The sequence below is a fragment of the Falco cherrug genome, chromosome 12 (assembly GCF_023634085.1).
Source record: "Falco cherrug isolate bFalChe1 chromosome 12, bFalChe1.pri, whole genome shotgun sequence".
In the NCBI taxonomy this organism is placed as follows: Eukaryota; Metazoa; Chordata; class Aves; order Falconiformes; family Falconidae; genus Falco; species Falco cherrug.
Window position 1 is genome coordinate 23,244,018 of NC_073708.1, and position 26,986 is coordinate 23,271,003.

A 26,986-nucleotide genomic window follows, 5' to 3' on the forward strand; every position below is an offset into this window, starting at 1 on the left:
GTTTGCATAGTATCAAATTCTACTTTGGCTTTGCTTACAGACATAAATTGTAGGAGTATAATTAGCTGGCTTAATAAGTTCAATTGGCACGTGCCTATTGCACGTCGCCGTGCAGCGCCTGAGACCCATCAGCGCCCAGCAGGGAGCACCCACTCACAGGGTCCCGCACGCCAGCGGCCTGCCCTATTCCGACGGCTAAGCCGGCAGCCCCGCGCAGCCCGGGCCTGCCCCGGGCCGTTGTGAGGCTGCGCTGCCCCCCGGCCTGGGCTCTGGACCCACCCCCTGCGGGTGGCCCCGGGGACCCGGAGGCGGGGACGCGGGTGGGCCCAGCCGCCCCCGGCCCAGCCTCCCCGGGAGCCTCGAGTAGGCCCGGGCCTCCCTAGCAACCGCCCCTAGCGACGGCCGGCCCGGCCCTCGGCCCGTCCGCCTAGCAACCGCCCCGCTCCCGGCCTCCTGATTCGCTGGCCCGCCCCGGCAAGCCGTCGAATTCCTATTGGCTGTGAAGCGGAAGCGGGCGGCGATTGGCTGCGACGGCGGACGCGGGGCGGGCGGTGGAGGGGAAGGGGGCGGGCCGGGGCGGCAGGGCGGGGCGCGGGCGGTGGGGAACGGCCGCGGTGGCGTCGGCGGCCCGTCGGACTCATTGGGCGCGTGGTGCGGAGGGATACGGCGGCCGGGCGTTAGACCTGGGGGAGGGCGGAGGAGGCGAAGAAGAGGGACGCCCCGCTGACGTGAGCACGCCGGGCGGGGACTCGAACCCCTCCGCGTCGGAACGGGCTCGCCCCGGCCGGGGGGGGCGGTGGAGGGGAAGGAGGGGGAGGGGCGTGAATCGGTGGCGTTCTCCGCCGTGAGGAGGCAAGGGAGCCGCGGTCCTGACGGGCAGGCGCCCTCCGCCAATGGGGAGGCAGGGCTGGTGCGGACCCCGCGGCGATTGGCCGGCGGGCGGAGAGGGCGGGGCGCCCGGAGCGGCGGGGCGGTGTGGGGGAGGGGTGCGCGGGGTGACCCGCCCCCTCCCCCCACACCCCCCCCCCCCGCCTCCGCGCAGGGCCGGCCCGGCAACATGGCCTCGGAGCTGGAGAGCCTCAACCCCAGCGCGCGGATCATGACCTTCCGCCCCACCATGGAGCAGTTCCGGGACTTCAGCCGGTACATCGCCTACGTGGAGTCGCAGGGCGCCCACCGTGCCGGGCTGGCCAAGGTGCGACCCCACCCCCCCCCCGGCGCAGGCCTCGCACCGGGCCCGGCCCGCGGCCGCCCAGCGGGGCCGGGCCGCCTCCGCCCTTTGTTCGCCCGACGGGGCGGGCGGGCCTCGGCCGCGGGGTCCGGCCCCGGTCCGCGGCCCGGCGCTGAGCCGCGCTTTGCTCCCCGCAGATCGTGCCCCCGAAGGAGTGGAAGCCGCGGCAGTGCTACGATGACATCGACGAGCTCGTCATCCCGGCGCCCATCCAGCAGGTGGTGACGGGGCAGTCCGGCCTCTTCACGCAGTACAACATCCAGAAGAAGGCCATGACGGTCCGCGAGTTCCGCAGGATCGCCAACAGCGACAAGTGCGTCCGCGCCTCCGCGCACACGGCTCCGGCCCGACCGCAGATGGCTGCTGCGGGTGTCGGCCCCCCCCGGCTCCCCCCCGGTTCCGCGTCCCCCCCGGCTCCCCCCCGGTTCCGCGTCCCCCCCGGCTCCCCCCCGGTTCCGCGTCCCCCCCGGCTCCCCCCCGTTCCGCGTCCCCCCCCAGTTCCCCCCGGGCCGGGTCTCCCCCAGTTCCCCCCGCGCCAGGTCCCTGCTACATGCAGGTACCGGTCGGAAGCATGAGCATAACACCCCGAGCAGATGAGGTGTGCTTGTGATGCTGGCCGTGAGGATGGGGACCTGTGTCACTCGTGTCCTCTGGCGAAAGGAGATGTAAAGCCAGCAGAACTTTCTGCTGCGGACTCCTGTCTGTCTGTCCCTGGTTAGCTACCTGGGGCCATCAAAATACTCGCAGAGTAGCAGAAAAGGGAAATTTCATGACATGAGAAAGGAGACAGAAAAAAGATGGCTTTAAAAGGAGTTTTAAGCAAAAAAGCCTTTGAAATAACCGTTTAGAAACCGCATGGGAATTGCCAGCCGCAGGCAGTCAGCTGAAGCGTATTGTATCTTGCAAGAGCAGTACACATCAGGTGTCTTAGGATTCTTTTTCTCTAATACAATAATTCAATGAAAAAATTTCTCTTTTATGCTGTATATATAATTATCTGGAATATACACACATTAGGTAGGGTTAAAGTGTAAATTTGATCCCCCAGTGCTGCACAGAGACTGGTCTGTAGTTTCCAGGGAAAGGACATCAAGAGCAGGTATTTTGTTGGTAAATTGAACATGCTTGACCAGTTTACTAGCAGGTGAGTCTGAAAATGTTTGGTACTTCTACAATGGCAGAAAACTTCGGGGTTTGTTTCTGGGTTTTTTTCCCAAGCTGTATGTTGTATCACTTCTGGTTTTGACTCCATCCCTTCCTCTTGACAGCTAGAAAGTGAAATTGTTCTGACCTGAGAGAAGTGCACAAAGTAAAAGCGAAAGTAAACTGAGAAATGGGGAAAGTAATTTTCCTTCCAATCTTTTGTTCCCAGCTCACAGGAACAGAGCTGCTCTCATTGCTGTTCTGGTTGTTAGTGGTGTGGCTGATGACATGCATTGGGTATTCCTGTTGTAGCTTTTGATTCTTTTGGTAGTGGAAAATGTTGCTTTGGATTCATTATCAGACTGCTAAGTCTTTAGTATCTTTGATCTCTTTACAGATACTGCACACCCCGCTACACGGACTTTGAAGACCTAGAACGAAAATACTGGAAGAACCTTACGTTCAATGCCCCAATCTACGGTGCTGATGTTAATGGCACGCTTTATGACAAGGCAAGAAAACTGTTTTGGTTCTCAAGCAACAGTTATCCCTGTATATTGCATTCCATAAATACTAATGTAACATTTGATTCTTCACCTTCAGGAAGAGTTAATGATAGTCTTAGCAGAGTTCCAGCTTCTGGAGTAGGCGGGAACACGATAAACCGTATGCTTATAACATACTCTTCATCTAACCCAAATGGTTAAAGAAAGCTAATGGACATAATGATCTAAGGGACCTCTGTTAGTGCTTCAGTATACTACAGTTTAGTTCAAGAAAGCAAAACCCGCTGTTGTCCAGCTGTTGCTTTTATCCTGCTTTGTCCTGAATGGCATATGAGAGTTGCAAGTGTTGATCATTGAACACGCACTGCTCTGGTATCTGCTAGCGCATGTATTTTTGGGGGACAGTGCTCTGCCCATTAAGTGTTAGGATGATGAGCATTAGAAAAGAGTATGCATTCTACTTGCTAGTCTCCTAAATTATGATGATTTACTCTTTCAAAAGCTGTTTGGAATGAAAAGTGTTTCTGTTCAAGGGGATTTAAACATCATCTCAGCCTCACACTACTGTTCTGTAAAGTCCATAGCTTCATGGTTATTTCTCCTTCCTAATCGTTATGTTGGATGACAACATTATTTCTTTTTTCCCCTCCATAAAGGTGGCTAGTAAATAATCGGTATGTAAGCTAACACCATGCAAAACTTTTGTTTTAGGTGAACTAGCTAATGGTTTGAGCTGTGCCAGTAGATGATTTGTCTTGATGTACTGTTTCCCAAGTGTCTGATCGCTTTTGCAGTGGTCATCTTAGTTGTGTGGTTCTGTTCTTCATAATGCTTGTTTAACATGAGACTCGTGTTTTGCAGCATGTAGACGCATGGAACATTGGCAGATTGAACACGATCCTGGATATTGTGGAGAATGAAAGCGGTATAACCATTGAAGGAGTGAATACTCCTTACCTGTATTTCGGCATGTGGAAAACTTCCTTTGCTTGGCATACCGAGGACATGGATCTCTACAGTATTAATTACCTGCATTTTGGGGAACCCAAGTCATGGTAAGTTTTTTCTAGGGAAGCTTCTAGATGTAGAAACACAATACCATAAAATACTGAAATCAAAGTTGTGAAGTTACGAGAGTTGACTAAGGAAATGGCCATCCCTCCAGTCTTGCACTGCAGTTGTATCTGATGACAAGAACACTGGAAAGCAATAAGGAATTGCAAACAGTGCTTGTCCCCAGAAGTTTTTTGGTTACCTTCTAGAAAGTCCATTTGCTATCCTGATGTAGAGAGTTCTTCAGAATTATAATATAGGGTGGACGCTTTATGCTGCAACAGGGCCAGAACTTGGAAAACTTGCTTATGATTTCCTGAGGCTCTAAAATGACCATACAGAGGTAATGTGCCTATTGTCATGCAGGCATTAGGGGAACAGGCAACTTTTAATAGACTTTGAAATGTAGCTATTTATCATAGATAAAGCAGCCTAGTGGATCTTGCTGAGTGGTTTATCCAGCATCTGAGCTTTCCTGCTTAGTTTTTGGGGAGGCTCCCGAATTTTTCTGTAGCATGGGTCGCATTTTAGGAGTGAATCATTCCCTTCTGTTCACAAGTAAATTTCTCAAGCAACTTCAACAATTGTTTCCATGGCACTTTTGTTGGAAACTAGTATTTTTGGCTGCCTTTTAATACAACTTTGAAGCAAAAAATAATAGCTAGCGCTATGTGACCAGTGAACAACCCCATGCAGTGGCAATTGCATGGGAACACAAAACAAAATAGTTCCTTCAGATAAACCTTTTGGCCGTTGCTGCTTGTAGAGTAGTACATGGAAGAAGTTCACTTTGCTGATACCTTAATTTAACAAGAAACTCATCAAGAATATAGCACTCTATTCCAGAGAGAAAGTAAGCTAAGCAGGTGGTTTTATTTACTGTAGTCAAACCAACTAGGAGTTTTTTGACACCCACAAAAATGTGCGGGCAGAGACATAGCCCTAAAGAGCGTGCTGCAAGTTGTGCACATCAAGGATGTGGCATTGTGTCTGACTCAGTCCCATATTGGTCTGAGCAGCTGAAAGAGATGATTCCATTTTCTCTCTTTCTCTATGTTCCTCCTTGTACTGAGTTTACTGGCAATTGCATGACTGTGAACTGGAGATGGGTGAAGAAGTAGTCTTCCCTGCTTGCAACTCATTTTTTGCTGTGCAGATCTGCTAATTGAATACATCAGACCTTTTACTTCCTTGACTGCTTAAGCAAAAGTCAGTGGAGGAGATGGACAGCTTTTGGCTCTTGATTTTTCTTGGGACAGAGAGGTAAAAGTCCTCGGTAAAGAGTTTTAGCTTTATATCATCAAATTTTGAAAGAGTTAGTGAATAGACGGAGGATTTTTTTTAGTTTTTTTTTAAAGGCTTTACTAAAGTCTAGGTAGACAACATCCACAGCCTTTCCTTGATGCACTAAGTGGGTCACTTTGTCATAGAAGGAGATCAGGTTAGTCAGGCAGGACCTGCCTTTCATAAACGCATGCTCACTGGGCCTGATCCCCTGGTTGTCCTGTACATGCTGCATGATGGCACTCAAGCTGATCTGCTCTGTAATCTTCCTTGGCACCGAGATCAGACTGACAGGCCTGTAGTTGCCCAGATCCCCCTTCCAGCCCATGTAGATGGGCTTCACGTTTGCATGCCCATTTGTGATTTCCAGTCAGACTTTGAGATTTTGTCTTGTCACTTGAATTCAACAGACTTGTTCTTATGACTGCAGGTACTCTATCCCTCCAGAGCATGGGAAGCGACTGGAGAGACTTGCAAAAGGTAATCAGGCAATTCACATCATGCCTTTTGCAGAAAGTGGGATGGACAGCCGCAGCGGGTTTCAGCTCATTTAAGAATATGATATGCTTGTGATGTTCATAAGAGCGCAGGCTGGCACGACTGAATTGATAATTTGCCTTTTAGAATATAGTTCATATTATTCTGAGTGTTTATAGTATACACGCAAGATAAATGTGACATCACAAATAAAGCAGTTGTGGTCTGTCTAACCTTGAATGAGAAAATACTTAACTATTGATTATTAGAACTGGAAGTTTATAGCCAAGGGAAGATCCTTCTACATGCAGTCTTTCTTATGCTCTTTCAAACTGGTATGATCTGTTAAAGATAAATCTCCAGGAGTTATCCTTTTTCATCTTAGTGCCAGCTAGCGCACTTCAAATAAGGTGGTCCAAACTTCTAGGCCTAGGGAAGAATATTGTTTAGACAATAACTTTTCCTAAAAATTACTGAAGAATTAATTTTATTCACAGCAGAATGGTAACAACTCTCTTTGCCTTTATTTTAAACAGGTTTCTTCCCAGGAAGTGCCCAAAGCTGTGAAGCGTTTCTCCGTCACAAGATGACCCTCATCTCTCCATCAATTCTGAAGAAATATGGCATCCCATTTGATAAGGTTAGAAAAGTAATCACTGTTATACCCGCTCAGTCAAGAGGTTCATGCAGTCCTGTCTCATCTCTAACAGCAGCCAAAAGTAGATGCTTAGAGAGGAAAATCGGAACAGGGAGGGTATAAGGCAGTCCTTTCCCACTGTACCTCCATTTATCTGGCAGTTGGGACCTGAAAGAGTTTGAGACAGAAAAATCTGTCAAGGACTATTAAAAAAAAAAGGCTCTGTCTTCTGTGATTATTTTTTTTTTTAACTTAAAACTATGCACAACATACTGTGTCAGATTAACTTCACAGCTTCACTGTGTATTCAGTGAAGATTGTTCTTTTTTTGTTTCAGACTTGTCCCCTTTGTTTCAGACTTGTTCCCTGCTGATTTCATTTGTTGTGATCTGCTTCCTCAGTAGAAAATATAGCTTATTCTCTATTAATATTTTTTTTCATTCCATTAATAACTGAATAGACTTCCTTACTTTCTTGGGTGGTAACCTGCCATCTCCACCCCCCATTGAAGATACAGGCTGTGAGCCCTTATTCAGAAGTACTGTCTCATCTGTGTGGGCAGCTGAAGGGTTTTGTTGTCATGAACAGTAGGGAAATGTTGAAGAGCAGCAGTGGAAGGCTCGCAGGGAGTTGTACTTGAATATGAACAGCAAAAGAAAACAGTAGTAAATATCCAAATTGTGTGTGGGCAGAAATTTTACTGGCCTTAAATACTGTTCAGCCAAACCTGGAGCTGATACAGATAATTACCTTTACGACCTTCAGATGGCTTGTCACAGAGTATTTCGTATGTATAACCACTTCTGGTTGACCAGTTGTGTTGTGTTTTAGTAAAAATCTGTTAAGCGTTGCTTTCCAGTATCAGATACTTAACTAGGAGAATAGTGAAGGTCCGTATTGAGTCTCTCCATTGCAGCAAGTAACTCTGGCCACCATCTGTGGGTGGGGATGTCAGGTGCACTGCATGAGGGGTACAGGAGCTCCTTTTATTCAGACCCATCAAGTAGACTTTTAAGCTGTGAATAACAGTGGGATGTCTCAATTGTCTTCTAGGTGACACAGGAGGCTGGAGAGTTCATGATAACCTTTCCTTATAGCTATCACGCTGGCTTTAATCATGGCTTTAACTGTGCTGAATCTACCAACTTTGCTACTCTTCGGTGGATCGAGTACGGGAAGCAGTCTGTACTGGTAAGTGGTCAGTTGTTGTCCTGTTGTGTACAAATAACCTAATGTTCTGCTGCTCATCAAGACCTCAGTGCTTCTTCTAAGGGAGTGAGTTCAGTGCTTTGTCCGTTTAAGATGCAATGTTTGCCTTCTGATACGGTTACAATGTCCAGTCAGCCTCCTGTTTCATGTCCTTGCTTCAACTATGGATAGCATGTAACGTGTTTTAGCATTGTGCAGATCAGCTGAGGCTTCAAAGAAAAGCAGGGGACTGGTTGGCTTTCCAGAGATGAAAGGGTGTGCTTGGTGGTCAGGACTCACCAGTATTTTGTCTGATATTTTAACCATTATTTATTGACCACATAGCCTGGAAGTATGACTTCAGTAACTTAAGTCACTTATCAAAGTAAGTATCTTGGCTGAACCTTTAGGCTGGATAGTGTTACATCCATGTAGAGGTGCCTTACAAACATGAGTTATGTTTTCAGAAGTTACATTTAGGCAAATGCTTTGTAGCACTTCTTGTAACCATGCCCAGAGGAGGGCAACCTCTGCTGCTCTGCGTAGGCCCAGAGTTTGTACGGCTCCATCTTCCTCGTTATAGTCCGTGGTTTTGCTGGCTGTTTTTGTATGACCTCATTTTAAAACAGTCAGCTTCTACCAGCAACGCTCTAAATAGGCTGGTGAGCTTGCTTTCTTAGTTACTGCGATAATGTCTGGGTTTCTGTTTTGTCGTTTTTTGCTGGCTTCTCTGCCTGGTCTCTAGTAACTTAATATATGCCCTTTTGATTTCCTAGGAAAGAGTCTGAGAGTTCTGAGGATCAATTACATGTGGCTCTGGGTTTGTGGGTTTTTTTCTTCAGTTAAGCTTGTGAAAGCAAAGTGATAGGGAAGTGCAGAGTAGAATTGTTGAGTATGTGGCCTTTACTTGACTGTTTTCTGCGACTTCAGTGCTCATGTCGGAAGGACATGGTGAAGATCTCCATGGATGTGTTTGTGAGGAAGTACCAGCCAGACCGTTACAAGCTTTGGAAAGCCGGGAAGGATGTGACTGTCATTGACCATGCTCTTCCAACCCCAGAGGCAGCAGAGTTCCTTAAAGGGGATCTCATGCAAAGAGTCAAGAATGGGAAACAGTGTGCTGAGGAAATGGAAACGGGAGAGATGTGTAAAGATGAGGTGGATGGAGATGAGACGAAAAGGTAGCACTTTATATTGTCTTCTGCTTTTCTCTTGGATTATTGGAAATTGGGCCCAGCTGCAATTGAATGTTTGCCATTCTGATAGAAAACAGCAGTCAGAGTTAGCAGTAATCTGCTTTCTTGGGAATACGGTTTAGTCTTAAATGTTTTTTTTTACTATTTCAGTCCACATTGATGATAGTCTGTGGTAGACAGGAAATGCATCAGCTTGGAAGGTAGTTCTTCATCTTTGGACAGGCATCCAAAGCGTGGACTGGGAGTGCGCACTGTACACTGGGAGGCCAGAAGAAAAAGAGGGTGTACTGGGGTCGTGGGACGATACAGGCTAGCAAATTCTGATACTATCAGTACTGCATATTGTGACATCGGTGTGCAGTTTCTAGTTGCTGAAGGAGGGCAGGCTGATTGTTTTACACCTTGCAGTTAAATCTTCTTCAATCAGTGTCAGCTACTATTCCTAAAGCTGTCTTTGGTGGGTTTTTCTGTTGGGTTTGATTTTGTTTGGGGTTTGTTTGGGTTTGTGGGTTTTTCTTCTGTTAAAGGTAAAGAATGCCTGGCTGGAACATAGCTGCCTAGTACATGATTAACCCATACTGAGGAGTCATCCCTAAGGATTACTGACTCTCATTCTGTAAAGGCAAAAAACCCACTTCCAAATAGTTTGGAAACTGTTTGGCTTGCCAGATGCTGATCCAAACCAGGTTGTATGTTGTGCATCCAGACAGAAATTCAACACACTTACGTGTTTGGTAACCTGACGTACGGATTTGTCTTCTACAGCATCCCCAAGCATCGCATAGGAACAAAAAGACACAGGGTCTGCCTGGAAGTGCCTCAGGAGGTGAGTGAGAGCGAGGCTTTCCCCAAGGAGGAGCTGAGTTCCACACACTATGAAGCAGACATGGCAGAGCCCCGTGAGAGAGCTACGAGTGAACTGGTGCAGCAAGGTGAACAAAGACTCAAGCTGCCAGGTAACTGTGTGTCAAGCTTTATCATGGTATGAGGGGACAGGTTATTACTCTTCAGGGAGAGAAGCTGCTAGCTGAATCTGGGGCACTTTCATATGAAAGTTGGTAGGATGTTGTCATGTCCGAAAACACAGATGCTAGTTTGTCAGAGCCATGGCAAGCACTTCAGAAATCTAGTCATGACATTACGGATTGATTTTTTTCAAGGCCAAAAGGTGCATCTAGAACAATTTTAGGTTGTGCCCTTTAGGTAAGTTTTTCTGACACTTCTGCCACTGGTCTGAGTAAATGAAATAACCACAGCTGGAGTTGTTAGCTTTTGTGACCTATCTGTGGATAACTCCCCAGTGAGAATTATATAAAAAAAATGTTGGTGGAAAGCAAAGGTGTAGGCAGCCATCCTGTAGCTGACCAGGTAGATCACAGGGATGTTGCCTTTCAGCTGAATTCAGTGGAACAGAAAGTATTGCATGAGACCTGCTTAAGAAATTGGTGGGTTTTAGCTTTTGATTTTTGCTTTTTTTATTTTGCCTGTCTGCATGCAGAGACGTATTGGATGCCTCAATTAGTCTACACAACAGGGTTACAGAGGACTTTAATGTGACCTGTTTATAGAAATTGCTTAGTAAAACATAAGCACACTTCCTGGTAGCATGGGTCTGGTATACTGTATGGATCTTTTATTTGTAATTTGGTCATAAGTAAGCTGTAGGAAAATTGATGTGGCTTGTAATGGGTCACTTATCCTTGCTGTTAAGGGAGGAGCAAGGGGCCCATGAAACAGTATAAGAACAGGGAATGCCTCTGTCCAGTATTCTATGTTCCAGCCCTCTGCAGCTTGTATTTAATAATCTTCTGTTGGTTTGTGGCCTTTTATTTTTCTTGTATTAAAGTCTCCCATGAACACTTGTAGCCTCTTACCTACAGCATCATGTGGCCAGAGGTTGGGCTGTTTAGCTGCACTGTATAAAGTGTCATCTCTGTTTATTTTGAACTCACTGTCTGCTGGGTTTGTTTGATATATCCTAGTTATTGTACTGGAAGAGGCAATGAGCAGACACTCTTATTCTCTCTCTTGCTAAGCCACTCCTGAGTTTATGGGTGTCTGAATTAATTATCTGCTCTTTACATGACCTAGTGTGGTTTTTTTGTGTAGTAGTTTGCTTTCTTATTTTGGCTTTGTGCAGGTGGTTACACAAATGTTCTCTCTGCTGCCCAGACTTTAGAAAAAGTCAGTATATCCTTTCTTCTAGATCGTGTGGACTCAGCCAAATTTGAGGAACTGAAAACAGTGAAGCTTGAGGAGGAAGAAGAGGAAGAACAAGAAGCAGCTGCATTGGATCTTTCCATTTCACATGCTTCAAATTCCACTTCAGCATTGCCAGCTTCAAAGCAGAGTGCAACGTCCAGTGTTCTGTCCAGCTCGCCTGCGTATTCTGGTTGTTCAGACTCTGAATCGACTGATCCACTGGCAAAACGAACTCTTCCTGGGCCAGCTGGGGTGCTTACAGTCCATAGCTATGCTAAAGGGGATGCCAGCGGATCTGACAATGAACAGACTTCAGGAAAGAAGGCCAGTGCCACCGCCAGTGTGAATGAGCAAGAACTGGCAGAGGTATGAATGGCAAGAGTACTGAAAGCTTAAGGGCCGTATTACGTGGTCATGGATTTGCTGTGACAAAACTTCCAATCTGCACAGATTACGTTTTCATTCCATTAGTGTTTGCATAGCAGGTTGCTTAGTTGTCAGTGTTTGGTTTTTTTTTTAATACCTATGAGTTTTGCTAAACAAACAAGAATTAAGATGAAAGACTTACACTCTTACCTCTTCTAGAAAACAAGGAGATCCCTTGTTTTGAGAACTTCTCTAAAATATTTAAGTGCTTTAAGGGAAAGGGTAGCTTGGTAGTTCTGACATGGTAATGTTACAGGCTGATTCAGGTCCTTTTATATTAATAGACACTTGTTTGTACCTAAAATGAATCTAGTTCAGTGCAGCCTTTACTATGAACACATTGAAAATGTTTGGTGATTTTTTTTTAATATAAAATCACGTACATGTGTACCTCTGTGTGCCCCATTTTAAAAAAGAAATGACAGAACAAAGATTCTTGGTTGGGAGAATGTGAATCTGAGTGTTTAAGCGCTGCCAATGAATGTTTCATTAGACAGCCTAAGAGAAGGCTGTAACAGTTAAAATCTTACCTGGTGGTGTCTTTTCAGATTATTTTGTTTCCCTCTTTAAATCTGTGTTTAGACCGTGGGAGGCGGATAATGATTATGGTTTTGAAATTCAGGAATTACACAAATGAAACGGCGCATGGGCAAATCTGTTGTTAATTAAGCTGAAATGAGAAAGAGTTCTCACAGATATTTGAACTAAAGAAATTCTGTTGCCAATACTGATGGCTTCATTGCATACTCCGTACAGGGAAAAGGTGAAATCTTTAATGGGTCTAGATCATTTTCCCCAGTATGGTGTATTTGGAAATAAATTTTCCATCAGATGGTAACGGGGAATGCTAATTTCCATTTGAATAAAAGCATTTCTGTTTCTTAGAAGTCTTGTATCCAACTGTCTGTAGGAGATCAGAGATAATGATTGTTATGCTCTCTTCTGGCTTCTTTTATGAAAAGAAGAGATTTTAAAAAGACGTAAGATGCATTTAATCTAAGATTTGCTTCTGCTCTTAAAGGAATAACAGATTCAAAAAAAGAAAAAAGGGGGTTCTTATCTACTGAGAGACTTCCTGAGATGTTAAAATCATTGCCTTTATTGCCTTGCTTGTCAGGTTAGTAATAATTTTGTCAGTGTGTCACTTGTTTTTACATAAGGCTAAGGGAAGAGGAAGTAACTACTGCTGTAGGCTCCTTCTTCCAGTCTGTCTGGAAAGACATCGATGCAAGTAATAAGCAGACAGAGTGAATGTTTCCTTCATTTAAAATAAGCCTGTTAGTTTGAGATGCCAATGAACTCTGTAACTTTTAAAATTTATTTTACTGCTTTTTATTTGTTTTTAAATTTGGGATTTTTAAGTTGACACACAAACTGAAGATTTCCTCAGAATGCATGACACAACTTACTGTGGCTTTTCTGAGCCGAGCCATTCAACTTGTCTTTGTTTCTGTTACATGATTCTGATATAAACAGACTTGCATGAAAAGTTATGCTGGGATCTGTGAAAAGTCTCTATTCTGATAGCTCAGCCGCTCAACAGCTATACAGTTCTATCTGTCTTTTCCTAGCAAAAGTGCTGCAAGCAGTTCTTTCAAAAATTTAGCTAGTTTAGAGCTGAAGTTAGTTTGTTAGATATAAAATCGTGGAAGTATGTGTGCATTTTGTGGAGGTTTCTTTGTGTTGAAAATAAATCCCTTTAATGTCAAAAGGACACGGGCTAATTGACTGCTGAACTGCTTCTCCTTGTCCAGGTAGCAAAGGAATACATAAGGTCAATGAAGGAGAGTAAGAAGTCCAAGTGTCGTCGCCAGCCATTGAGCAAGCTCCCACGCCATCACCCTCTCTTGGTTAAAGACTGCATTAGTGATGATGGTAAGTAAGGCCTTATGCTCTTTGGGAAACTGTAGAGGCCTCAGCTTCTGTGGGCAGTGTGGGATATTCCATTAAATAACTGGCAATAAACAGGAGTCAGCAAGTGACACCTCTGCATCCTAGACAAGGTGCTTATCGCACTTTTTTTTTTTTTTTTTTTTTTTTTTGTCTGTGCTTGCATCATTAAACTTCTCTCTTGAATGGTGTCTTTCTTTCTTTCGTGTTCCATTCTTTGGAAAGTCACAACTCTGAAAGGAAAATTAAAGAGAAACTGTTCCATAATTGCATCTGCCTTGGAGCATTCCAGTAATTGATGTAAATATTCATGATCTAAAAAACAACAACAAAAAAAACAAAACAAAAAGCCCCAACAACAAACAAACACCACCACAAGATTCGTTAGCTGACAGTCTTAGTCTTGACATAATTTGGAGCTGGTGCTGTCCTCAGCCAATAAAACTATCCTGTGTCTGCACAGTTGCTTGATTAGTAGAAGCTTCTTAAAACGAGACCAAGTTACTGGTCCCCATCGCCCTTCTTGGTTTGCCTTATTTAATTTAGTTTGCAAGAAGGGTATCTCTAAAAGGACACTTAATCACAGAGTTAATGATCTGTTATCACAGAGGCATCAGAGCAAGTAACTCTGGAAGAAGAGGCTGAGGAAACAGAAGCATGGGCCAAGCCACTTAGCCAGCTGTGGCAGAACCGGCCACCAAATTTTGAGGCTGAAAAAGAATACAATCGGACCATGGCTCAACAGTCTCCTTACTGTGCTGTTTGTATGCTCTTCCAGACGTATCAGGTATGTAGACAAAGTCTTTTAATGTAATCAGTAGAGATAACTGAATAGGCTGCCACTGCTGTGCATAGTTTTTTAAGTGTCAATTTGCATTTTGCTAGTTAACAAAAGCCCTATCAGTGTTGCAGTCTTTTCAAGGAATTATTCTGGCAGAGTACAACTGGGTGAACCTCACCACACCTGGGATGGTCTGCCTGTGGGTTCCCAGGGGCTCGCTCAGAGCTGCTGTTCAGCAGAAGCTTTTGTGTTCTGTGGAACCATGAAATGGAGCTGATTATAAAATCCCATTTGTTTTCCAGACTGACACCTTCACTTCCACACTTTTTAAAAAAACACTAAGTCCGCTGATAGCACATGGTCTTTGGGGAGCTGGCAAGGAGCCTGAAGCACCTGAACCTGAGAAAGACAGGGAGTGTGCTGATGTTTGCTTTAGTGTTAGATAGTCCTGTGAAAAGCAGGGAGTCGGACTTGATCCTTAAGGGTTCCTTCCAACTCGGTCTTCTGTGATTCTCTGATCCTGTGATGTAGGGTTATGTTTGTGGATGGCATAGATAGAAAATAGACAAGATAGAAAGCTGTCTTGTCTTGGAGTATATCTGTGTTGCCAGTAGCTGTGGTGTGTGAAAATGTGCTTTAATGAAGTGCAGCACCTGTAGCAATGTAAGGCTTGGGATAGGTTGCAGAACCCCTCTGTCATGTTGATGAAATGTTTAGGCAGGAGGCCCACTGAATTTTTTGCTGTGCATAAGCTATGCAGTTTGGAGGTAGCTTGAATAGTTGTCTGATTGCGTGTTTGACCTGCAACTTAGAGATAGTTTGTCCTTTCCCATGTGCTAAGCATATTTGATTCATTTGAGATCACTGTATGATGATGGTGGCACTAGAAACATGTTCACCACAGTTTTGGAAACAAAGACCTCAAACTTTTGTTGAGGGTTTATATTGTGTAATTTCCATAAAACCCACGGACTTTAGTCTGTTCAATCTTGCTATTTCTGAGAGTAGGTTCTTGTTAGGACTGGAAATTAATTCTACATAGAAGCTGCATAGTACATGGGGATTTCACTAGTGCTGGTAACGTATAAAGTTAATTTGAGGACAGTTTAAGTTCTGTTAGCTCCTTTTTTGTGTTCTAAATGCTATTAAGCAGAAAACTCTAGCTGCAGGTTTTTAAATGTCTGTCCACACCAGGCGGTAAAGCAGAAACTCTTCCAAAATTTGAGCTGTGGTTAGACTTTCTGAAGTTAGAACAAAGGCTCTGTAGCAAGTCTGGGAACTCACTTCAGTTACCCATTCAAATAAAAAAATTGGCACAAAACGCCAGACAAATATTCACTTTGCCTTTGTGAAGGAAAGTATCTAGCTGCTCGGAAACAAAAGAAGTTGCATTTTCTTCAACTTTGTTATAGATTTCCCTCAGTCATTTAGTCTTTTGCTTGGCATGCGATGTTCAGTTTAAATCAGTAAGTTTTACATAATCTGAATAAGCAAGATTTGTTAAAAACACATCGGTTTCCTTCCAACTGTGATCTTTACCTGGACTTTTTTTCCCCCTACCTTTTGATGCACTATAGGAGGGACAGTGCAGCTTCATTCTGCTACTGCAATTTTTGCTAATAATATTTTAAAAAGATTAGGCAAGGTACTTTTGTGGTGGCCTGTGAGGTGCAAAAGATGGTTTGAAACATTTCTTCAAAGAGAAAAATTAATTTCTGTTTAGCTGTTAAGAAGAGTAACTTGAATGAAAGCATATCTCTGTCAACTTTACATGTAATTGCTGTTTGGTTTGATGGTGGTGTTTTGGTTTAGATGAATAAATCACACAAGATTAGCCTGAAAGTCTCCTGAGCTTTAACTGGGAAACTGCCTTTTTAGTCTGCTTATTTCTCAGGAACAAATTAGTTTCAAAGCCCATTAGATTTGTTCAGAAGTACACTACCAAAAAAATTGTGTGGATTGCAGTAGTTATCTCGTTTGTGTAATCATAATCCTCCTGTACTGAGGTAAGGCAATGTGCAATGTTGGATAGCGACATTATGATCCTCTGTATTGGGCGGGGGTTGCAGCAGAGGTGTTGCCCATAGAGCATGAGGTGAGCATGGTGATCCCACCTCTTCTGTCAGAAGAGATGCAGTTTGATGTGTGTCTTGTTGCTCATTAGAGGGATGCAGTTCAGACCTTGCATTTAGCCATTTGGGTAGAAAACAATTTCATTCTGAAGCTGCGGTAGCTGAGGATTTTATAAACTAACTATATTTTCACCTAACCCACTAACTTTAATTTTTCAGCACCTTCATTCTTTCTTTAAACTGGATTTATGTATGGAATAATGGGTGAGTAAAGATTATATGAGGCAGTTTTACTGGTAAAACTGAAATTCCCTGTCCGTGCCTTACAGGCAGAGTGTGGAGGCAACAGTCAAAACTCTGGAGCAACTCCAGCTGCTGTGGATGGGAAGATCCGAACCAAACCCCTGATTCCTGAGATGTGCTTTACTACAACTGGCTGCAGCACTGACCTCAACCTTTCAACCCCCTACTTAGAGGAAGATGGAACCAGTGTACTCATCACCTGCAAGAACTGCCATGTCTGTGTTCATGCAAGTGAGTGCATCTAGACTTACCGCCAGACTCTAGTGTTCTCTATAGCAAGCCTCTAGCAGCCTGTGTGATGCACAAACAGACCAAGTTCAGCCCTTCTCTGAATGATACGTGCTTGAGTGCTGGCCGTTGAAATACGGAGTTGGCTGCATAGATATTTTCAAATATACAGCATCATCCGGAAGCTCGTTGGTTTTTATTTCTGCTTTATTTCTGGGACCTAGAGGAGTGGATCTGAGTTTAGGGAAGCTCTTAAGTGAATTGTGTCTGTTCTAGGTTGTTATGGTGTGTCCCCTGACAAGGCCACTGAAGACTGGATGTGCTCCAGGTGTACAGAAAATGCCTTAGAAGAGGTAAAGTTTCTCATAGAATTCTCACAGATAGAGCCTGGTACATCTGGGAACTTGCTTACAAAGTACATTTCCTTAGTCTTGTTTTGTATTTTGTTTGGGGGTTTTATTCTCTTCTCTGAAAAGAAGGCAATTTAGAGAATGTTTAGGAGCTGATGTCTTGTATTTTGGGGGTTTGTAAGCCATATAAGTGATACAGTCCTTTTAACCGGTACAAAGCTGCTGAGCTCGGTTGAGTCACAGGGAAGATACTCTGCATGAATGTGGGAACAGCTCCATTGTCTGTCTTAATTTATGGTAGCTACTGTTTCTAAAACAGTAACTTTTGTTAATAACTAGGGAGGTGTGCACGTGTGAAGAATGCAAGAAGAATGATATTCCCTCAAAAAGCTATATAGACTCTCAAGCAGCAGAATGGGTCAACCTTTCGAATTCTATTTGCTGGTGTTTGTTCCAGATGCTTTAACACATCCTCAAAGGATATAGGGTATTGTGGCTTTAAAAGGAACCCATAACAAGTTGAATAAGTCTTCAGTGGTAGGTCTGCTTGTCTTCAACAGACTTGGAGTCTGTATTTGTTGCCCTAAGGGCAGCAGCTTTTGAGAGCTAAAGGGCTGATCTGTACAAGGTAGTTAGCTCTGTTCCGGCAGTGAAACCATTTTCTTCCTCTGGATGTGCATTTTGAGGAGGAAGTTCTAAAGCAAGTGTGCTGCTCTGGACTTCACTCTTTCAGCTAATGCTTTATTCCTTGTGCCAGGACTGCTGTTTGTGTTCATTACGAGGAGGAGCACTGCAGAGAGCCAATGATGACAAGTGAGTGTTCCAGGTTTTTTGATCTTAAGGGAGAAGCTAGTAAAGCCAATGTCTGCATTTGGTGTAATGGAGTGACCGACAGCACCTTTCACGCTTTGTTACTCAGGGGTACTGTGGTAAAGCGTGTTCATTTTGGACACAGGCAGCAATTGTCGTCTCTTTGGGTAATGCCTCATTCTGGTGATAGCAGTTGTTAATTGCTTTGCATTCTATAGTGCAGAGGTATAATGTACCACATAAAAATAAGATTCATCATGAGAAAACATCTCTCGGTACCTTCTCGTAGAGGACTTTGATTTCTCCATGTAATATGTGGAGGCGAAGGAGACCAAGGACAACTGTAGCTTCAAGTAGCACGATATACTGAAATTCAGGGTACCTCTGCAGCAAGTATACTGCGTACAGCTGCCTGTCCTGTGTCCTTTGGTGTGGTGGATTGCCTGAAGTTACTTGATACAAAATAGCAGTGGGACTGACCTGTAGCACCATGAAGTAATTGAAACTTTGCCTCCAGAAATTTTATGGATGTTATGTAAAGCCTCAACCTCTGATCACAGTCTCAAAAGTAACTTGGTAGTGACTGAGCAGTTGCTATGGGTCAGGTTTGTGAAGGAGTAAACCTATCAGGCAGGCTTTTATAATGCAGGTATGCAGCCAGCATGAGCCACACTAAATTGCTCTCCTGTTAAGCCTGTTAGTAGTAGATTGCAAGTATGAAAAACTCTTGGTTTTGCCCCACGTGTGCCCTGTTACTAGCAGTAGGAGGGAAGATCACACTGCTAGTTCTCAGAGGCTGTTTATCATGATTTATCTGGCAAACTTCACCAGAACTGTATTTACTTAAACTCCAAAGTGTCCCCTGTCAGCCTGATGCATACTAATTTATTTTTCTCCTCTTCTATCCTGACAGGTGGGTTCATGTGATGTGTGCTGTAGCTGTACTGGAGGCGAAATTTGTGAACATCGCAGAGCGAAGTCCTGTAGATGTTGGCAAAATCCCCCTGCAACGTTTCAGACTGGTAAGGGTCACCTGTGCTTCAGTGATGGAGTTTCACAGTGTCTTCCATCTGTTCAGAATGTGGGAGACTTTGCTTATCCCTTTAAACCCAAGGCATCTCCTCTCCAGATTGAGCAAATTAATCTGGTCTGTTCTTTGTATTGGAAATGGCAGTTGTCCCTGCCCTTTTTTTGAACCTTCCTTCTTCTAGTATATGTTTATTCAGATGAGCCGGCAAGGGGGACACTTTTCAGTATGTGGTAAATGACGTTTATACAGTGTTGTAATGACGGTATTTGATTTTTTTTTGTTGTTGTTATTTTTCTAAGCTCTGTATTTAACTTGCTTTATTGACTGCTGTTGAGATGCTGCAGGATGTGGGAGGCATTTGTATAATGGGTGCATGCCTTCAGCAAGAAAGCAGCTGTACTTAACTCTTCTAAGAGCTCAGTGTTGAGGGGAAACTGATGTTAATTGCTTTGTATATGCTAATGTATTTCAGATAACATTCTTTTCCTTACAACAGCCCATCAGGCCTGACTGACGCAGGTGTAGTTGGATCACTGGTAGTGGTGATAAAATTTTAGTTGTTATTTTTGTGGTCTTTCCCCATTATTCTAATCTTATTGCTTGTCTTGTATAACTTAATAGCCAAGTGCTGAAAGGCCCTGTAGGCTTTGGAGTGTAGTAGACTGATTTAATCCGAGATCTCAGGTTTGCATGCTTTATGCATGTTGAGATGGTAGATATTTAATGTACATTTTTCATCTGTGGGGTTACTGTAAATGTGCAAATTACTGCCTTGTCATAAACTAGAACTGGTAGCCTTCTGCTTCTTCGTAATCAGAAAGTAGCAATGCTCTCACAGAGTAAATGGCACAGTATCAGGCTCTTAGACCAGCTAGCCCTTTATGTTGGGTAAAAGCTAGTGCCGATCAATAACCTCTAGTTTCCTGTCCACAGAAATGCATCTTCTGCAAGAAACGAAGAAAGAGAATTGCAGGTTGCTGTGTACAGTGTTCACATGGTCGGTGTCCCACATCCTTTCACGTCAGCTGTGCCCAAGCAGCAGGAGTCATGATGCAGCCTGATGACTGGCCATTTGTTGTCTTCATTACCTGCTTCAGGCATAAGATTCCATCTCAGGCAGAGGTGAGTAGATGTGTCATTCCCAGGACTTTGACCTGCAGTATCTTGGAGGGACTGAAAACTTTCAGATTGTGTGATTCTTTTAAAATTTGATTGAAGGCTTGGCTCTCTCACAAAGTTCAGTATAGTCTAATGGTGTTGGTCTTGGATTCAGATTTCAACCTTGCTGCTGCTCTGTGTGATCTTAGTTGTATTTTGGTTTGCAGCCCAGAAGAACTGAGAGCATTACATGTCTCCTGTGGCTGTTGTAATGGGGAATAATAGTGGGGTTTATGGTCTGATACTTAATACGCAGGAGTTAGTGCTGGGACTCCAGCAGGCTGCATGAGTTGATCATAGAATTTCATGTTTAAGTGATTGATTAGTTTATAAAGTTCTCATGTAGCCCTTTTAGCCATCAAAACCACAACAGTCTATTAGAGAGTATTTACTGTAAAGGCCCTGCATTGCTCTGAAGAATTGAGAGCTTAATTCACTAAGTAAATTAAGGACAGTGGCATCTAACAGATTAGGCTTTAAGCATTTGAAATTCCAGAGGCAGAACTCTTCTAAAAATGCCACTGATGGTGTCTTGAGTAGAGTTACTCACCTGAACGGAAATATTTTGCTTCCTTGTCTGCCAGCACTGGAGCTATGGTCCTCAACACATTCTTTGTTGAGTCATTGTGTAAGAAGTGATTTTTCTCTTCTCAGCGAGCCAAGGCTGCACTCCAGGATCTGTCACCTGGACAGATAGTCATCAGCAAGCACAAGAACGGTCGATTCTATCAGTGTGAAGTGGTCAGCCTTGCAAAGGAGATTTTCTACGAGGTCAACTTTGATGATGGTTCCTTCAGTGATAACCTGTATCCAGAGGACATTGTGGTATGTTAAGCAGTGGAGTCTGGCTCCGGTAGAGGGCACATGATGCAAGTCAGCTCTTGCTGCTGCAGAGCAGACACACCAGGGGATTTGGTAAATGTTCCAACCCTAGGTCATGTTGTGGCTGAGATGTAACACCTCCAAGGCAGCACATAAGACTGACTTAACTGAGGGCACGTAGGAACAGGTGTAACAGGCAGTGCAGCTGATCTTTGGCTGCTTAGCCGTGGTAGGTCTGAAGGAAAACTTGCTGATATTTGCATACCATTCCTGCATGTAGTACTATGAAGCTGGGCCTGCTGTTGGGATTTAATACAGGTGACAGAGATGGATGTTTCTCAGCCTAGTTCTCCATCCCTAAAATAGAGTAAATGTTGGGGTGTTGTGCAGGGTGACCGGGATGGACTACCGGGTTGCTTACTGAATCTTCACATAAGGAAGCTCCTTGTCTCTCCCACCTTCCTCCTTTATGCTGTAGAGTCGAGACTGTCTTCAGTTAGGTCCCCCTGCTGAAGGAGAAGTTGTGCAGGTGAGATGGACAGATGGACAAGTTTATGGAGCCAAGTTTGTCGCATCACATGCCATCCAGATGTACCAGGTACAGAATTGTCTGAAAATTCATCATTCATAACAAGCTGATCTTGTTAACAGGGCTGTTCTTAAAGCCAACAGAGCTCTAGGGGAGTCATACTGAAACACTTCAAGGGAAGTTGCTCAGTGTTGTCAGCAATGTCAGATGCTGGTGACAGTTGCTAGAGTTAAGAGCAAAGTGATTGCTTGCAGCTCTACTTATATCTGGCTACCTACTTGAAAGTGTCACCTTCTGAAAAGTTGCTGATCTGTAGTTCTTCCACAGACTATGTTCCTAAAGCTTAAACTCCTTAAAAAAAGTTTGGGTTTGCTTTTCTCTCTTTAGTGGAAGTGCATCATGCCTTGCAGACTTCCAAAGGGATGAATATTCAGGCCATATTAAAGTGACCAGCCCCACTGTCTTGTCTGGCATTACAAGAATATCCCAAAGTTTGCTGGGCTACTTCTGCTGTCATGGGATTGGTGAGGTTTTAGTTAAGGTCTGTTGCAGTGTTCGTACCCGTGTGTGGATCTTAAAAAATTTAAGTGGTAGAAGATTATTTCACGAGGTGTCTCTGGAGAGGAGAAGGCAAATTCTAGGTAGCTGTGCAAGGGTCCTGACTGCTGGTAGAACAATGTCTGTTTTTCTTCTAGGTGGAATTTGAAGATGGATCACAGCTGATGGTGAAAAGGGATGATGTGTATACTCTTGAAGAGGAGCTTCCTAAGAGAGTGAAGTCAAGGCTGGTAGGTAGATGGGCTGCAAACTTCTACTGAAGAAGCTTGTTTAACTTAATTTGTCCTTGAACAGCAAGCTGAGTGCATGGCAGCAAAAGATCACAACCTGATGTGCTCCTCAGTTGTTGCAGAGCTTGGTACTTACTTGATCAGGCTACAAAAGCAAAGTTCTGTCTCACTCTGGAGAGACTGAAATTATTCTGTAGTGATAGGAGTTTATAGCATGGAGTCACTATTTGGGACAGCAAGTAAATACCCTTTCATGCCTGTGTTCCTAAGTTTCATTGTTTATTTGCATTGCAAAGAATGGCGAAGTTCCTTCATGTACCCCTTGTTCTGAAAAGCTCTTTAATGGGGTGGCATGAAAAGAGCTTGCCATTTCTTTAAAATTCTAAAATAATCCAGGTGGGAAAGGACCTCTGCAGGTCTCTGCTCCAGACAGCTGTTCCGTGCAGGGGCAACTACATAGTTGGGCAGGGTTGCTCGGTGTTCTCTTCAGTCAAGTTTTGATTATCTCAAAGGATGGAGATCCCACAGCCTCTTTGGGTCCCTCTCCTGTTGCCTTATGCTTCCTGCTATAAGAAACCATAACTGTGGACAGCATGCTGGGTATCTTGCTTTACAGTGTGATCATACACACCCTAATGCAGAGCCTTTTGGCAGGCACACAGGCTGTTGGAGGTTTAAGGAAGAACGTATCATGGCTCAGTCCTGTGACCAGGTGTTTAAACATGCCTGCTCCACAAGGCACCAAATGTACTAGACTGCTTGAAAGCTGGAACAGATGAGCATGTTTATTCCTTTAAGAAAGTGACTGTGAACTTAAATTCGCTACTTTTAAATTTGAAAACTGTGATTCTTTAGATCTCTGATTACAGTTCCCTTAAACTTATCCCCAGCCTTTTAAATCCAGTTTCTTAAATATTTTTCTTCTTGTGTTTGGTCAGTTTTTGTAGCAGGCTGAAAGTTCCCAAGTTTCCTGCCTGGTTCTTTCTTACATGCAGTAGGAGGATGTTGAGGCAGGGATTTGATCTGTGCTCCAGTGACTAATTCTATTTTTTTCTCTTAGTCAATAGCTTCGGATATGCGCTTCACGGAGATCTTCGCAGAGAAAGAGGTCAGACAAGAGAGGAAGAGACAAAGAGTGATCAATTCACGCTACCGTGAAGATTACATTGAACCTGCGTTGTACCGGGCCATCATGGAGTAAGCACTGCCTGTGGCAAAGGAAGAAGATGCCCACCTGCCCCAAGGATTTAAACGTTCCAGTACAACAGGCCATATTTGGATGCTTCGAATCCAGGGTTTTTTTTGTTTTGTTTTTTAAGGAAGCTAAAAAGCTGATGCTCTGCAATAGCTGAAAGGCAGCTGTTGGATAGTGAAACAAGATTCCGTTTGCTGAAGCTGATGCCTGCAGACTCCTGGTCTGAAGTTGGGTCCCTACTGAATAAGCCAGCTTGGGGGTGTTGCTTTCATCTCATTGAGCCGGCTTGCTTTTTTATTAGAGACAATTTTGACAGGTGGCAAACTCTTTTGGGAGTTGTAGCCAGAAATCTTGGCAGCTGCAGAGTAGTACGGTCTATTGTTTTCATTGAATAATGTTCCTGATTTTGGGATCTCCCTGGTGACTACACCTGGGCTTGAGTAGGCAGTATTACTGGTGCTTGAAATTGAACCTCCTTTTATATTTATATCCATCTTTTTGTCGCAAGCAGCTTCAGTCTCTTGTTTCTCAGCACCTCCTTTCTGAGGGTTGAGCTGTAGGCTGTTCAGGTCCAGGCAGACAGGAGGTGCTTGTGTGAACAGGTGAAATGTGAAATTGAATCCTATAGGACAAATTATTTAACCTCCATTTAATAATTTTGTTCTGGTATTCGTTTTGACTTACTTAATCTTAAGTTTAACTGTAATAGTATGTGCCTCAGAATCAATGAAATCTGTCTGGAGCCCTGTGCGCAGTGCAGCCTTTTAACAAGAATAGGCGTTCAGCTCCCAGTAGACCTTCAGCTCCCAAAGAGTTTTGAGTTTCTCCCCATTCCCTCTAAGGCAATAATGACCAAAGGGACGGAGTCCTAACTCCCTTCTTGAAATGCAAGCATCACAGTATTGGAGATGACGGGGCAGCAGTATCTGAAGCAGTGCAGTACCTCCTCTGTGGGAGCACTGTCTGTTGTGTGGCTGCAGGCTTTCGCTTACAACAGCTAATATTGGGTCTGAGACAGATAAAGCATGCACTGAACTGTGTGTATTACTGAAAGGTTGTGCAGTGCTCTTCTGAAGCAGGAGTGCTGCTGTGTTGCTGTCTAGCAAAGGTTATCACAGCATTTTTATAGAGTATTAGTAAGGCACATCTCAGCCATGTTGGAGAGAACTTGCTACCCCAGCAATAGGAAGCTGAGTTAAGCTGGGCAGTAGGAGTACCTGGAAGATGTGCCAACTTGCTCCTAGTAATGTAAGCATTAACACACCACAGTAGGAGCTGTGTAAATAAATGTTCCTTTCCCATTCTGTAGGAGAGGGGTTTTAGGCTGTGGAGCAGATTGGCCACCTTCTTTTTGCATGGAACGATGGGGTGACTTTTCCTGCTGGAGAAAAACATGGTCATGTGTTCTCCAGAAACAGTTCAAGAGGAGAATTTTCTAGTGAAACAGACCTAATGCATCCCTGCTTCTATAGGGACATGGCAGTGTGTCTGCAAAGTCTGGATTTTTAACTTTTTTTTTTTTCTTTTGTTACATAGGAACGCTATAAACCAAACTCTTCTGAAACCCCGGTGCATCGATTTGTGACTAGCAATAAAATGTAGTATTGTGTAGTGATACAACTCTTGATCAGCAAAGAAATAAACTACAACTTTTTATAAAGAAAATCTAACTTATCCCTACATTTTTATAGGGTCCAGAGGCTTATATGAGTAGCAAAGATTTGCACAACCACTGTTTTGCTTAGAGATATTCTGTCCCATTTTTGTGGTGGGATACATCGTTCATCAGTATTGGAAGGTTTAAACAGATTCTGAAAGGCTTGCCTTTGTGTTGGTTCCCCCCCCCCCCCCATGTCCAAAACTCCTGGTCTCAGGGTATTAAATCGTTTTCTCGTTAATGATATAGTTGGCTTGATAAAACTAGGATCTGTTAAGACCAGAGTCTAGTAGCTGCAGTTACTCTGGTCTAGGCAATGGGAATGAAATTGCACATTGTCTTAGCTTTTATGTAAGCCTCTCTGAAGTGATGTGCTGTGAGCAAAGGTGGAGAAGAGTTGGCCGGGCCTTAAGAAACTTGCCTCTGTTCTGTCAGAGTTAATTTGGTATTAGCTACTCGTAGGCTGGATGCTACCTGTATATTACTGGAAAATACACTCTGTATCATCTGCCATTCTCCCTCCACAGAAAAGGTGCCTGTGTTCAGGCTTTCTTCCCAAACTGCCATATAACTTAAGTGCACCTTTTAGGTGCCGCATGCTACCTGTTCTGCAAACACCTGGCTCGACAACTTCATCCTAAAATGATGACCTAGTACAAAACAGCTGGATTTGTTTGGAGACCTGTTGTTCAACTGCAGCAGGTTTTGCCACTCACCTCTAACGGTATCAAGTGACTTTCAACAGCTCCCTATGCCTAGTATTTGTTCTGGAAGAGGAGCTTTGTTATGCTGCATTTTCTGTGGGCTCCAGATTTGCTGTTGTCAGTTGGCTGCACTGTGGTGGAAACCGCTGCCATCCTGCACTCTGAGACAAAGGGCCTTCCCAATTTTCCTGTCGGTTCTTGTGCTGCATCGTTCAAATGTGAGCGTACTTTACTTACTGCAGTGATTGAACTGCATTTTGGCTTCTGTCCTTGAATTAAAAATTGGTGACCCTGATGTTTGAGGGGTCTATATTATTTGACTTTGCAAGAACAGTTGGTTTTATGGCTTGAAGTATAACAGGTAGCAATAAAAGCTCTTCACAGAGCAGCTGTCTCAAAGGTACATATGCTTTCCGTTACCTGTGCTTTGATCTTGATTGATAATTTTCTCCAGTGGTTTGTTTTTAGAAGAGTATTTATCCCTGTTACAACATCATTCCAGTGAGGGCAAGGTGCTGCCTGAGTATCGGCTAGGCAGGCACTTCTCGAATGTGTTTGGTAGGAAATCTTGCTCAATGTGCCCCACAGGAGCTCTGATGGCCCTTTGTCAGGTCTGTTGCCTGTGGTGCTGCAGGCCGTAGACCTCACTTCACTTTTCATGAAGCTTCCATCTGCGACTGGTTCAGGTTGGACCCCTAAAAAGCATTTTTAGTATAAACAAATAGTGTCTTGCCCTTAATTCAGGGTAAGCTTGGCAAGCCAGTGATTACTTTTCGTAAGGTCTAAAAAGGTGGCTGTATTCTTTGTAAAGCACCTGATTGCAGTAGTGTTTCTGCCTGTGGCTGGACTGCTGGAGGACCTTTCTCCGTCAGCAGACCCCTCAGGTGACCAGAGACGGTACTGTCAGTAGTAGGACCCATTCTCCTTGCTCCTTCTCTCTTCCCAGTGTTTTGAGCTGGGTTGAATTGATTCTGCACTGTTTGAGGAGAGTAGCCACATGTCCCAAGGCTTCCAATGCATTTCTGTTCTTCCATTCTCTAACTGGGCTCCCATTGTCTGACATGTCTGCAGTTATGCTTGGTTTTTTTAATGCAAACATGGGATGGAATCAAGACTCTGGTAGCCTGTATGTTGTTTTCAATTTGATTAAGTAATAAATCTAATTTCAAAATTGACCATCTGTAGACTAATTTAAGAACTAAAGCAATGTAACTTGGAAATCCTCGCCATGCTTCTGATGTTTCTTTTAGCATTATTCCTTTCTAATACTCATCTCCTTAGTGCTTATCCAATGAGTTCTTGGGTGTCTCTCAGAGACACTAAGTG

The 26,986-nt window shown here is 44.0% G+C and overlaps 1 protein-coding gene across 1 annotated transcript; it reads left to right on the forward strand.

Annotated features, from left to right (window-relative positions):
• The first annotated feature begins 591 nt into the window (after positions 1 to 591).
• KDM4A (lysine demethylase 4A) lies at positions 592 to 26,835 on the forward strand. The gene is made up of 22 exons (XM_055724683.1): positions 592 to 728; positions 1,043 to 1,195; positions 1,369 to 1,544; positions 2,772 to 2,886; positions 3,742 to 3,935; positions 5,648 to 5,697; positions 6,231 to 6,334; positions 7,385 to 7,522; positions 8,450 to 8,700; positions 9,481 to 9,671; positions 10,922 to 11,283; positions 13,098 to 13,218; positions 13,842 to 14,020; positions 16,416 to 16,620; positions 16,894 to 16,970; positions 17,725 to 17,780; positions 18,691 to 18,799; positions 19,741 to 19,929; positions 20,620 to 20,790; positions 21,266 to 21,385; positions 22,012 to 22,104; positions 23,165 to 26,835. Exons 2-22 carry the CDS (start codon positions 1,058 to 1,060, stop codon positions 23,303 to 23,305), a joined length of 3,180 nt encoding a protein of 1,059 aa, XP_055580658.1. The 5' UTR covers positions 592 to 728; positions 1,043 to 1,057; the 3' UTR covers positions 23,306 to 26,835.
• Positions 26,836 to 26,986: the final 151 nt, after the last annotated feature.